The sequence below is a fragment of the Dasypus novemcinctus genome, chromosome 19 (assembly GCF_030445035.2).
Source record: "Dasypus novemcinctus isolate mDasNov1 chromosome 19, mDasNov1.1.hap2, whole genome shotgun sequence".
In the NCBI taxonomy this organism is placed as follows: domain Eukaryota; kingdom Metazoa; phylum Chordata; class Mammalia; order Cingulata; family Dasypodidae; genus Dasypus; species Dasypus novemcinctus.
In genome coordinates this window covers 32,721,704-32,735,485 of record NC_080691.1, presented here as the reverse complement: position 1 = coordinate 32,735,485, position 13,782 = coordinate 32,721,704, and the positions used below count along the sequence as shown (strand labels likewise).

The 13,782-nt window shown below is 53.2% G+C and overlaps 1 protein-coding gene across 4 annotated transcripts in view; it reads left to right on the top strand.

Moving 5' to 3' along the window:
• Nucleotides 1-11,401, top strand: part of SSH1 (slingshot protein phosphatase 1) — a 62,814-nt gene extending 51,413 nt beyond the window's left edge. For all 4 annotated transcript variants that reach the window (XM_058281497.1, XM_071209828.1, XM_012529688.4 and 1 more), the window contains 2 exons: nt 757-1,345; nt 5,088-11,401. In XM_058281497.1, coding sequence (XP_058137480.1) covers nt 757-1,345; nt 5,088-6,341 — 1,843 coding nt within the window. In that variant the 3' untranslated portion in view covers nt 6,342-11,401. The remainder of the gene's footprint in view (nt 1-756; nt 1,346-5,087) is intronic.
• The last annotated feature ends 2,381 nt before the right edge of the window (nt 11,402-13,782 follow it).

Below are 13,782 nucleotides of genomic sequence, written 5' to 3'. Positions count from 1 at the left end.
TTATTTCATTATAAGTCTTTCTGCTTTTGTTTTTTTCTTTATAAGCCTGTGTTATAAAAACAATTAAAAGGTTGTTTAAAAACTGCCCTGTCATCTCTTCAACTTAAACAAATATCCTCACTTTGCTGGGATCTTCCAAACTTTATTCATGTGTACTACGTGTGTTTACATTGTTGTGTTAGCGTGCATACATTTGTACACATGCTTTGCTTTGATTCCTGTAATCTGTTTACAATATAGTCGGAAGAAGATGATTATTCTTTTTTTTTTTCAGGAGGTAGCGGGGATTGAACCCGGGACCTTGTACATGCAAAGCAGGAGCACAACCACTGAGCTACATCAACTCCTCCCTCCCCCTTTTTTTCAGGAGGTACTGGGTATTGAACCCGCGACCCCGTACACGTGTAATAGGTGCTCAACCACTGAGCTCCACCTGCTCCCGTACTATTCATGGAGAGATGGTTCTTGGGAGACCTGCTGAAGGTCCCCAGATGAGGAGGGACTAATGCACGGGTGCACAGAATTTCAAGTCTGGAGTATTCACATAGCTGCCACCTTCTCCTCCCGTGACCAGAAAGTCATTGAAGGCTTTTTGGAGGAGCCGTGAGGACTTGTGGTCCTAGGGCTGTCTCTCTCATCCTTGCCTTTCTCGGGAACATGCGAGAGAAGAGAGAGAGGCTCTGCCTGAGCCTTCCCTCATTTCCCGGCCTCCCCTCTGTCCTCTCGTTAACCTTCCCCTGCCCTTCCTCCCCACAGCAAACAGCGGCACAACAAGCTGTGGCGCCAGCAGTCGGAGAGCAGCCTCCAGCAGGCTGAGGAGGACCCTGCGGGGCCCGGGGACTTCTCGTCAGAGACGCTGGACGGCACCCTGGAAGCCCCGCTACCCGGCACAGACGACGCGGCCCATCCCCTGTGCCCAGGCCGCAGGGCCCCAGAAGGCCCCGCCCTCCCCTGCTGCTTCCGGCGCCTCTCAGACCCTCTCCTGCCTTCCCCCGACGACGACGACGAAGCTGGCAGTGTGGTCCAGCTCGAGGACCTCAAGAGGGACGCCGTGTCGGTGGACACCGCTCGGCCCTCAGAGGCCCACAAGCCAACTGGGCATCCTCAGGAGGGCCCCGGGCCCTGCGAGAAGGACGCGAGGAAGAGGCTGGAGCTTGGGGTCCTCAAAGCCCGCAGCGGCTCCTTGCCCCAGGTGGAGGAGATGGAGCGGGAGGAGACGGACAAGGACGAGGGTCTGGGAGTGGGAAGGTGGGGCCGGCCCCCAGCCCAGCTCGATAAAAATCTGCTCAACTGGGAAAACCTAAATAATAACAACAGCAAGAGGAGCTGTCCAGATGACCTTGAGGTAGGCTTGGGACCGGCGTGGGGGCACGCGCCGCTCGCTGCAGGGCCCCTCCGCAGCCCTGTCTGCCGCTCGCTCTGCCACTCAGCAGTGCCTTCTCCGGTGGCCTGTGGGTTTGTGTCCGAGAGCATTTCTTGCAGGCTGATGGGAATGTAGAATGTGTGTTGTGTGCGCAGCACATCCGAGCTCTGCAGGGGATAGCACCAATCTCCAGGGCGCTGTCTGCTCACACGTTGGGTAGCATTTCCAATGCAGTGTCTTTTTTCTTACGGAAAAACGTAAAATGTCTGACTTACCCCCCAGCTTGAGCATTTTTCAATCTGTGACTCTTCTCTTGTTTCCTCCTTAACCCACTTCCCCATACCTGAACTCCTTTGACACAAATCCCAGATACGTCATTTTATTCTTAAGTGCATCAGTAACATCACTACACCACCATTATCCTTGAAAAATTATTGGTACTTCCTCAACATCCTCAAATACCTAGTCTCCAGCTCAGATTCTAATGTTTGGCTCCACTGGTCTCTTGGGGCTGTCAAACAGGTGGCTTATCTGCAGCTGGATTCTAGCCTTGACCTGGGAGTCTACTCAGAAAACTGGCTCTCGATGGCTCTCCCCCTCCCTCCGCCAGTCGGAAGTGGCCGAGGGGTCGAGCCTGGCTGAGCCCAGGGCTGTGGTGTGCGGCCTCACCGTGGGCTTGGACCTGGCTCTGCCACCACCTCCCAGGTGTTGCCTGGCCTCCCCCTGCCCATCACACCATGTGGCTTTGATTTGTCAGCAAGAGCACGTAGAAAGCTGGCGTGCAAATCCAGAGTGGGTTTGTTGCTGTTAAATGTTACAATGCAAGCAGGGACGGTAAAGCTGCCAACCGCTGAGCCCTAAAACAAATTCCAAAACTCACGGATTGCCCCCACCACTTACTGCTCCCAAAGAGCAGATCACCATGAAGGTAGATGATAGAGGCTCTAGGGTGCAGTGGCACCACTGGGAGTCATAGGGTGGGACCGCGAGTGGCGCTTGGGTAAGAGGACCTGCCCCTCCTTTACGGGCCAGAGTTTGGCTGAATGAATGACATCCGCACATTCATTCAGTCAACTCATTCTTCTTTTTTTTTTTTTAAGATTTATGTATGTATTTCTCTCCCCTTCCCTGCCCCCCGCCCCAGTTGTCTGCTCTGTGTCCGTTCACTGTGTTTTCTTCTGTGTCCTCTTGGATTCTTGTCAGCGGCACCCAGAATCTGTGTCTCATTTTGTTGCTTCATCTCTCCGTGTGGGCAGCGCCATTCCTGGGCAGGGTGCACTTTTTTCACACTGGGTGGCTCTCCTTACAGGGCACACTCCTTGCGTTTTGGGCTCTCCTACACAGGGGACACCCTGCGTGGCACAGCACTTCTTGGGCACATCAGCACTGCACGTGGGCCAGCTCATCACACAGGTCAGGAGGCCCTGGGTTTGAACCTTGGACCTCCCGTGTGGTAGGCGGACACCCTATCTGCTGAGCCACATCCGCTTCCTTCTACTCATTCTTCTTAACTGAGGTGTGCCAGGCTGGGGAGGGGTACAGCGATGAGCGAGTTTGCTCCATGCATATGCTGTCTTGTGGAGAAATGGATGGCGAACAAGAAGGATGCGCCAAGATAAATGCAGGCAGTGCTCAGTGAGAGGACAGCTCACTGGTGACGGAGAAGAACTTGCGGGGCAGGAGGGCTCCTTGAGAAAGCGTGGCCGTGAAGGGCCAAAGGGGGAGAGCCTTGGGGACAGAATTAGCAGCTGGTGTCCAGCCCCTGAGAAGGGAGAGAGCTTGGAACTTGTGAGGGTTGGGAGCTGGGGGCTGTGGTCTGAGAGACGGTGGGGCATACGGGGCCCCTGCGGCACAGCAGTGGTCTGCACGTCGTTCCAGGGCCCCTGGGAAGCCACAGGAGACTTTAGGCAGGGGCCAGCAGGCCCTGGACTTCAGGTAGACTGGAAGCTGGGGGGCTTAGGGGATGGGGTGAGGCAGGGAAACACAGCCTGGGAGGCACTTTGGGGGCAGAAGCTCTTGCCCCCTCCTGCTCATCTCCTGCCACCCCCTGCCTACGTCATCTTGCCCGCACTGTGCGGTCCTGCCCGTGGGCCCTCCTTTCTCCTTTGGGCCTTGCTGTGCTCTCCCTCTGCCTGCTGTGCCTTCTTTGCTCCCCTTTGCTTGCTGAGCCGATCAGTCTCAGCCAAGGTGCTGCTTCCTCCAGGAAACCTTCCCTCTGTGGGAGGCTTGGCGTTTACCCCTCTCTCTCCTAGCACTTTCTGTGCTGTTTTCTGGTCTCTTCCCACCAGCACACAGGCTTCTTTTTTTAAAAAATACTTTATTTCTCCCCACTCCCTCTTTGTTTGTATTTGCTGTGTCTGTTTGTTGTGTGCTTGTCTTCTTTTTTTAGGAGGTTCCGGGAATTGAACCTGGGACCTCCCATGTGGGAAGGAGGTGCCTAATTGCTTGAGCCACCTCCGCTCCTGCTTTGTTGAGTCTCTCATTATGTTTTCCTCTGTGTGTCTCTTGTTGCGTCATCTTGGTGCATCAGCTTGCTGCACCAGCCCCTTGTGTCAGCTTGCTGTTTTGCTCATCTGGGAACCGAACCCAGACCTCCCATGTGGGTAGGCGGGAGCTCAGTCACTTGAGCCACATCCGCTTCCTGGGACAGGCTTCTTGAGGGCAGGGACTGTGTCGTGTTTGTTGCCCCACACAGGGTTACTGGGTGATTTGTCAGGGCTGAGGTCTCACCAGTCAGAATCCCCGATTAAGACAGGCTTCTGCAGAAGGCACTGCTCCCCGCCTCCCCTCACAACCCCCCGCCAGCTCCCCTGCAGCCTCCAGGAGTGCTGGCCATGCCTCTGTGACAGCTCCAGGGCTGGACCGGCCCAAGCCTTCTTTCCTCGAGCGATCTAAGTTTGCTACACAGGATGGCAGCAAGCCCTGATTGTGGCACCCCGGCTTTCCTGGGGGTGGAGACATCGTTCTGAGACACCTCCATCGGCCCTTTGCCCGGAAGGCTTCATTTTAGACCAGCTCAGGGATCTCGCAGCTCAACGACTCTCAGGGAGACTTGGCGCTTTTCTCTGAGTCTCACAGCCCAGAAGAGTAGCTTCTGATTGACCAGGAGCCTCCCGTCCAAAAGGCGGGGATGTAAGGCGCCTTGCCTCCGGCCTCTCGTGCCCACAAGGCAAGATGGTTTTCCTTGGGAAACAGCAATACATTTTCCCTCCGCACCTGAAGCCCACTTGGGCCCACGTGGGCACCTGTGTTTGGGTCTATGTTAGGGACTTTCCCATTTTAGGCCTCTGCCACCTCTCTCGTGATGACCACGGCAAGGCCGTGGCTCTTGGGGGCCACGCGGCGTTCCCTCTCGACAGGAAGGCTTCTGTTCTCTGACTGCGCTCCCCCAGGTGCAAATTCTTTCTGAAAAGGAAAGAAAGGGAGAGGCGCCTGCCGGGCCAGAAACTCCATCTCATTTAATTGTCACAGTGCTGTGAGGTAGGAGACAGGGCTGCAGTGCAGGGCGCAGGCAGGCTGGAGAGGGGAGGTCCCCGGGGGCCCTGCTCCCGGCCCGTGGCTGGTGTGCCGGGGCCTTGGGCACTTAGCTTCGGGAAAGCCTGCTCAGGCAGCCCCAGCTCATCCTCCGTTACCCGCAGCCGAGCAGGTTCTTAGGGGTCTCCGGACCCTCCTTGGCTTCTTTGGTCTGTGGCTCATCATTGCCCTTATTTTTGTCTCCTTTCAGCACGACGCTCTTTTTGGGATCCTGAACAAAGTGAAGCCTCCCTACAAATCCTGTGCCGACTGCATGTACCCCACGGCCCGCGGGGCTCCCGAGGCCTGCGGGGAGCAGCGAGAGACCCCGAGCGCACCTGCCATCTGCACCCAGCCAGCCTTCCTGCCCCACCTCGCAGCCTCCCCCGCGGCCCACGCGGCCAGCAGGGCGCGGGCGCTGGAGAAGCTGGCCTCCGGCCCCACCGAAACGCCACAGCCTCTCCCGCCAGCAGGCTGCGGGAGGCCAGACACCAACGGCTCAGGGTCCGGGACCGCCCCAGAGCCACCCACTAGCCTTTTGGAACCTTCCAGAGAGACCCAAAAAGCCCTGCCAAAGTCCCTCCTTGCGAAGAACTCTCACTGTGATAAGAGCCCCCTCGGCCCGGAAGCAGCGAAAGAAGACGCGCTCGCCAAGAAAGACCCGAAGCCCGCGAAGGACCTGCGGCTTCTGTTCAGCAAAGAGTCGGAGAAGCCGACAGCCAGCAGCTACTTGATGCAGCACCAGGAATCCATCATTCAGCTGCAGAAGGCAGGCTTGGTTCGCAAGCACACCAAAGAGCTGGAGCGGCTGAAGAGCAGGCCCGCGGATACGGCGTCGCCCTTCCGGGACGGCCCCGCTGGCCGGCTGGAGGCCAGCATCCCCGAAGAAGACCAGGACCCGGCCGTGCCCGCTCCGTGGGGGCCCCCGGCTTGGCCGAGCCAAGCAGGGAGCTACGAGAAAGCTGAGGCCGCCCCCGCCCCGCCGGAAGGAGCCTCTCTCAAGAGCCCCAGCCCCTTCCCCTGCCGCCCGGAGCACAGCAGCCACTTCTGCAAGGACTTCCTAAAGACCATCTGCTACACGCCCACCTCCTCCTCCATGGGCTCCAACCTGACGCGGAGCTCCAGCAGCGACAGCATCCACAGCGTGCGCGGCAAGCCGGGCCTGGTGAAGCAGCGGACGCAGGAGATCGAGACCCGGCTCCGGCTGGCCGGCCTCACCGTCTCCTCCCCGCTGAAGCGCTCGCACTCCCTGGCCAAGCTCGGAAGCCTCACCTTCTCGACGGAAGACCTGTCCAGCGAGGCTGACCCGTCCACCGTGGCCGACTCGCGGGACGCCGGGCCCAGCGAGCCCCCCTTCTGGCACGAGCTCCACGCGCCACCGAGGAGCCCAGCCGCAACCTCGAAGCTGTCAGGGACCCCAGCCCCTGGAAACTTGAAAAGCCCCTTGTGGGCGAGCAAAAGCTGACCTGCCTCTGGCCCCGTTGGGACTTCCACGTTGCTAGGACCGCTCCCTTAGGGTCGCTGTGGATTTCGCTCAGCTCCTTACGTCTTGACGTCTCATGAACAACTGAAGCTATCCGGACTTTTCGCCCTCTCCCGTGATAGGGAGGAGAAGCAACAAAAGATAACTAACACGCAGCACAAGAACTGAAGGGGAAGATGGCGCTTGGGTGGCCTAGGACAGCCAGGGACTGTCGGGCAGTAGACAAGGAACTCTAAACCTCCAGTCACATCTTTCCAAGAAGAACCCTGGTCGAGGAAATGCGTGCATGGATACACACGCATCAGAAATCTTCCGTTTGCAAAATTAGAGTTTGACCACCAGGGCACACATTTCTAGCTCATTCCAGCCCTTTGGGGGAAACTCTTGGATGCAACATAGGTCCTACCTCCGTTCTTGCTGTGCTTTCTGTTTTTAAAATACAGTAACGACCAAGGCTCGTTCCAGGGAATAATGCTGCGTCAGGGTTTGTTCGCCCCGAAAATGCAAAACAGAAACAAAAACCAGTTTTGTGGTTTTGGCTGGGACCCCCCAAAGTGTTAAGACTTGACCGCACCAAGCCCTGCTAAGGTGAAGTCGGACACGGGCATCGGGTGCTGCCAAGCTAACTCGGTGCCGCGTGCGCGCGAGGTCCTCGGGCCTGGTTTTGTTGTTACAGCCGGATGAAGTGTGTCCTCGGCCAGCTCTGGGGTCGGGGGGTTGGGGAGTCGGGGGGGAGCTGTGTGCGATGGTCTCAGTCATTGCTTATGGTGAAGTTTAAACTGCCCCCAGTTTGGGGGACCCACAAAGCGTTATTGAGCCTCATCTGCTGCTGAACCGAGTGAGGTTGGGTTATTATTTTTTTTCTTCCTTTTTTTCCAAGGTCCTGGGAATTGAACCCGGGACCTCGTATGTGGGAAGCAGGTGCTCAACCAGCTGAGCTACACCTGCTCCCCTGGGTTTAAGGTTTTGAGAGCACCTGACCCTCAGATGCCTTTAGGTCACTTCTGTTCACATTTGGGGGAGGACAAGAAGGCGACAGCAGTGAGAAATGACCAGTCCCTCTGCAGAAGCAACACGGCCGCAGCTCCTCCAAGAGAAAGGAGGCTGCTGGAGGGTTTCACAGATGTTTACAGTTGCCCCTTCCTGAAATGAAAATACTGCTTCCCACGTCTCTCCAAGGCTTCCTAACGGCAGAGGTGGAATGACGGAGGGCGCTGTAGGCTAAGCCTTGGCTCTGTGGGCAGTCCTGGAAAGACTCGAGGGAGCTCAGCCAGTCACACAGCCGTGGACTCTAGGCTGGAATCGAGGAGTCAGTTGACTTGGTGTCAGTCACCGAGACAGAATGTTAGAATTTTTTTTTTTTTGCAGGAGGCACCAGGTGTTGAATCCGGGACTTCGTTCATGGGAAGCAGGCGCTCCACCACTGAGCTACACCCGCTCCCCTAGAATATTTTAAAGAGAGAGAAAAAAGCTCGACAGGCAGAAAGGTTTAATCCAGGGGTCGACCACAGTTTACAGCCCCGTGAGCTCAGAATGATTTTCACCTTTTTAAGAGATTGTAAAATAAATAAAATTGTTATGCAACAGAGGCCACATATAACCCGCAAAGCCGAGGATATTTACCGTCTGGCCCTTTGCCAACCCCTGGTTTTACATGACAACACAGGGAAGGAACTGGGCAAATCTGAAGGGCTCCAGTGCCTCTGACCCCTCAGGCCAGACCCCTCCCTCCTCTGGGCTCGACCTTCCAGCCCACCCCCAGCCTGGCTCTTGTGCAGGACCAAGCAGCTGTTGGATGTGTTGAAGGAAACCAGCTGGCCGAAGCTTGTCCACAGTTCTGTCTTGCCATCAGCTAGGTCAGTCTGATTAATTCAATGAAGCTAGAAAGGACCAGCCAGATTGAGAGTGGGTGAAGGAGCTGACCATCCCAGTGGTCAGAACTGGGCGCCCAGACACAGCCAGTGGGAGGCGCATCCCGCGGCGGGTGGGCTCACCAACAAAGATGACGTTTCAACAACTAGTGAGTAGAGGTTTTGCAAAAAAAAAAAAAAAAACCCTCCAGAATTTTTTTCTCCCTGGCCTTATTCTTTTTAAAAAACATGCATTATTTCACTTGACAGGGAAAACCACCTCAAAAGGTGATTATCCACTTAATCCTGAAAACCGTGTGGGTGTTTGACCCCCTCTCCCTCAGCCAACAAAAGCATATTCTCAAAGAAATATCAACTTCAATACGTCTTGCCAAATTAAATTTCATGCAGCAGATCAAGTTTTGTGTCAAAATAATCTTTTAAATTTGGTGATGACAGACTTAAGTTGTTCTTTCAACCATGTCTGTGTATGAGGGTGATACGCTTTTGAAAACTTTGATTTTGAAAGCCATAATTTTTCTTAAGCAGTTAAAGGGGGCAGGGGGAAAAGGATTACAAATGCAAGGGGATCTTTGGCTTTTGGCAAACTTAGCCACTCGTTTTTGGAACTAGAGCTGGTATATCAACATCTAAACAGGCCAGTGCCCAGTTCCCAGCCTGAAAGCATCAGAAGGCTTCTTGACTTGACATCTGAGAGTCTGGCATGGAGAAAAGGATAAAGATTTTCCTCTGAGGCCAAATCAATTGCCTGTAAACATATGGCAAATTGCTATTTACAAACACTAACAAGACAAGAGCATTCTGTCGGGCAAAGAAAGCTCATTGGTCTCTGAAAAGAAAATTTTGCTCTGTAAAATATGCCAGATCTTGACAAGATACTTTGTTTACAACTTCAGCTGATGGAGGGAAAAATCCCAGAATAAAAGGGGCACAAGTATTTGGAGAAGTGGCAGAAATTTATGCTGTGAAAGTCATTGATTTGGGTGACTGCCATTTTCTTTGAATGCCTCTTGAATTAGGAGAAAAGGAAAATGATCTCAACCAGTTTGATACCTTGCGCATTCAGCCGCATTTCATCTTTCACCTCTTTTCCCTCGCTTTCACTTTAATTCCTATGGCATGCCAAAAGCCAGGCTGGTGTGTTTTTGGGTTTTTTTTTTTCATCTTTATTGATAAATCCCGCCTCCACCCCAACCTGTCTCTTGTTGCAGTAAGAAGTAGCTGTGTAAGCCAAGTTTTAACCTTAAAGGGGAAACTGGTCACTGAGAGGGGAAAAATCACACGCAGCCCTCTGATCATAATGGACAATGCCAATGTCTTATTTTTTTGTCCGTAGCTACTTAACAGTCTTCTAGAAATGTTCCTGGTTGTATGACCTTTAGAATAAGGTTTCTTTTTATTTTTTTTTTAATATTACATTCAAAAAATATGAGGTCCCCATATACCCTCTTTCTCTTTAGATTTCCAGCTTCCTTTTTCTCAGGGTAGGGACTCCTGCACCCCTGGGCTCTCATATAGCTCACTGCTGGATGGCAGGCCCCTCTCCGTTTCACCCTGTTGCCCAAGCATGCCGGTTACTCACAAGGAGCTCTGCTCCACCTGCCCTGTCCAGCTAATACATGCTTCCAAGCCAGGACAAACCCAGAGGAAGTTGCAGGTGGGAGCTGAGCTTGCAAGAGAATTAACACCTTCAGGACAACTCTGTATTTCTGCACTCTTGTCTCTCCGCGCAGGGCTGATGCCTGGAAAGTGTATTCTCCCCCATGGGAACAAATTCTGCATCGTATCATATAAGTAACCTCTCCTGGGATGTCTGAAGAGGGAATTGCTTTCTGTGGGCCAGAAATTCTTTCCACTGGGGCAGAATGAATGCATTTCACCCAAGTCTGTGTTCAGTGTGCCACCAAGCGGGGCATCCCGCAAGCCCACACGACCCAGTTAGGGCCACCACATCACCTCTGGCAGGAGAGAAAGGTGGATTGGGAAATTTGTGGCATGTGGCCAGGCACAGTGCAGCCACCGAGACTGGTCCTGGGACCTTGGGGGCTTGGTGGTGCTGCATGCCAAACGAAGGTGGTTGATGACCCTCCTACTCAGCTACTTGGTTTTGTTTTATTTCAGTTGTTTGCTCCGCAGCTGAATACCTATCTGTCTGAGTTCACTCTGCATACATTATATATTCCAATATATTTAAATTATCACGTCATTTTCTCACGCCCCGTCATGGAATCAGCTTGCACCACCTGGCCTGGTGCTGCCCTCGGTAGCTCTGAAAAGGACAGCTTTGTGTTTGTTTGGCAGTCAGGACCGCAGCCCTGGCTTCTGTCCCTCTCTTAAACCAGGAGTCTTTATAAACAGACCCCCAGGCCTCTGCCGGCCCTTCTCTAGGCCTCGATGCCACAGAAGGTAGCTGCTCTCTCCCCTCATTTCTGACACTGTAATTATTGTTTTATAATTGAGTGCCTTAATAATAGTTTACAAATACTATGTATTTATGCGGAACTGTTACCCTCATCTTTTGGGATCGGATACCTGGTCCCGTCAGAGGTGGTTGACGTGTAGGTGGGCGTCCTGCTCCGTATTTGCGTTCATTCTGCTATGCAGTCCCGCAGTGCGTGTCCCCGAGGACCCAAGGCCCATGGCTAGCAGCAGCACTGGTAGCTCCTGCAGGTGAGGAAGGCAGGGGCCAGCGTGGCCCAAGCCCGCGGTGTGCTGGCCGACCGAGGGGCGGTGACTTCCAGGGGCCTCCGAGCCAGCCCTCACCCACCTGCAATCACACCAGGGCCCTCTAGTGTAATAGAGATTTTATCACCTAGCCCACCCTCTTTTTCCTCTTCGTCGGTGTCCTGAGGTCTTTTGCAACAAGATGTAGGTACAGACCCCTGCCCCCCTCCCGTCACATCCGGAGCTCCACGAGTTGCCCTTCGGTTTCCAGAAGCTGCCAGTAGGTTCCGGTGTATTGCGTTACGATATCAATGATTTTTTTTTTATCATATTGGGTTTTTTTTTGTTTTTTTTTTATATATTAAGTATTTAAAAGGCAGTATCTTTTGTACTGTGAATTTGCAGTAGAAGATGCATAATGCACTTTTTTTTTTTTTACTTCTGTTCATGTGTATTGTGTATAGTGTGTGTGCTTCTGGTGATGAAAATAAACTTTCTCTTTATAAATGCCTGATGAACTTGTACAAAAGGGAACCGCCCTGTCCGCCATTGCCAGGACAGTCTGATGCGTCATTTTCCTCATAACGGCCCATATTTATTGAGCACCTAGTAGGGCCAAGCCCGTGCTGCAACACCTGGACAGGTTAGGCCCCAAAGAAAACCGGGGGGGGGGGGGGGGGGGGGAATGTTAGCTCCTCCCAGGAACAGTCTTTTCCCTCCTGATTTTGCCCCAAGGGAAGAGCGGGCCCATGTGTAGGCAAGTCGTGTGTACCCCCCAAATTTCATTCACCAGGAGGGACTTCGGGGGGTTTCTCTTCCGGTACAAGGAGACAAGCACAGCTTCTCACGACACTTCATGACACCAACGAGCCGTGGCTGCTGAGTGATGGGAACCCCAGGAAAGCGCAGTGGTTGAGCACGGCAGGCTTCTCCCGTGCGAGTGCCACAATCCACCGCAGGTCAGGCGGCTTGGCTCTGCCCCGCTGGTGCGTGGGAGGCCGGGCTGCTCCTTCCTATAATTCTGCGCTCTTGGAGCTCTTGGCTTCCAGCTCTGCAATCACTCTGAGCTGGGGGCATCTCACTGCCGCTCATTCCCGTGGGTAAGACCTCCTCACACGGCCCCAGCCCAACTGCAGGGAGACCGGGAAGTACAAGGGGACCCAGAGACCCGCTGAGTGCTGTCTGCCACAGGGGCCTGGACGTGGTGGCTGTATTCCAGAGAGCATTTTGCTTAGTTCCCACCTACAGTTGCCCTGTGTCTCAGGTAGACTCCCAGGAGACTGATGAATCAACTCGGCCACAAGTTTGTTACATTACAAGAATTGTAATTGTCAGGCAAGATTATTCTTATTTGCCTTTTGGTCCTTCTAGATAAATCTACATGTGAAGCCAAATTATTAGAAATTGCTTCTAATTATTAGAAAAGCAAATGTGGCTCAAGTAGTTGGGCACCTGCCTACCACTTGGGAGGTCCCAGGTTTGGTTCCTGGTGCCTCCTAAAGATGAGCAAGACAGTGAGCTGATGCAACGAGATGACACTATGAGGAGAAACAGTGAGACACACAACTAGTGGGAGCGGAGGTGGCTCAAGCCATTGGGCACCTCCCCCCCACACAGGAGGTCCTGGGTTTGGTTCCCAGTGCCTCCTAAAAAGAAGACGAGCACACAATGAACAAACAGAGCAGACAGTGAGTGCAAACAACCAGGTAGGGGGAGAAAAAATTTTTTTTAATTGCTTGTTGAGTATGAAGTCAAAATAAAAAGTTAGTGGGATGATTCTTATGGTTTGTGGTACCAGGCTATAATCGCCTGATACAGCCCCCTCTGCAGAATGTTTTTTAAAAACTGAAACACAGAGAGTTGTGGTTCAGGACACTCGCTTCCTTGGCAAGCCTGGAGGTAGCTAATGAACTCTCTTTCCTCTCCAAACCTGAATCTAAGACTGGGGATGGAGCCCAGCCATCTGTGTGTTTCTGATGGATTCCCTGGGAATTCTGATAGCCAAGTTTAGAAACCACCAGAATAGTGGGATGTGATTGAGTGGGCTTACAGTTCCCTTGTTACAATCGCATTCCACTCATGCTTCTTGGAGACAACACCCACATCACCCTAACAGAATGTGGGTGTTCCCCAAACTTCTCCAATACTCATTCACTCTCTAGACCTGTCGGAGAATGTTCCTACAGCCAGCTGCCTTTACTCTGATTTCATCCTCAGAGTAACCAAGGTTGGATGTGACCCCAGATTACACCTACAGTGGGGGGAGGTGCTTGCAAGGGAGGGTTCCACGTCCTCACTTGAGTTTACATTTGGGGAAGCCCATCCTGGGGAAGATATGGAGAAGTTCCAGAAAGCAGAGCTCAGACTGAACTGGAATTTCAGAAGGATTCGCTTGATTGTAGGTGTGTTAGTCAGCCAAAGAGGCACTGATGCAAAATACCAGAAATCAGTTGGTTTTCCTAAAGGGTATTTATTCAGGGTAGAAGCTTACAGGTACCAGGCCATAAAGCATTAAGTTTCTCCCTCACCAAAGTCTATTTGCCACGTATTGGAGCAAGATGGCTGCTGATGTCAGCCAGGGTTCAGGTTTCCTGGGTTCCTACATTCCTGGGGCTCATTTCTTTCCAGGCCCAGCTGCTCTGCTTTCTCCGCAAGGCCAGCTGTAGACTATCAGGCGACCGGCTCTGTCTCTCTCCCCAGGGCTCGATTCTCTCTGGGCTCAGCTGCTCTGCTGCTCTGTGTGTTCACTTCCCAGGCTCCAGCTAAAAACTCCCAACTCTGTCTTTTGCCATGTCTTTCATCTATGAGTCCCCAAGGGGTGGAGACTCAACACCCTGCTGGCGTGGCCCAATCAAAGACCTAATCGTAATTTAAGTATAAGTGAGACT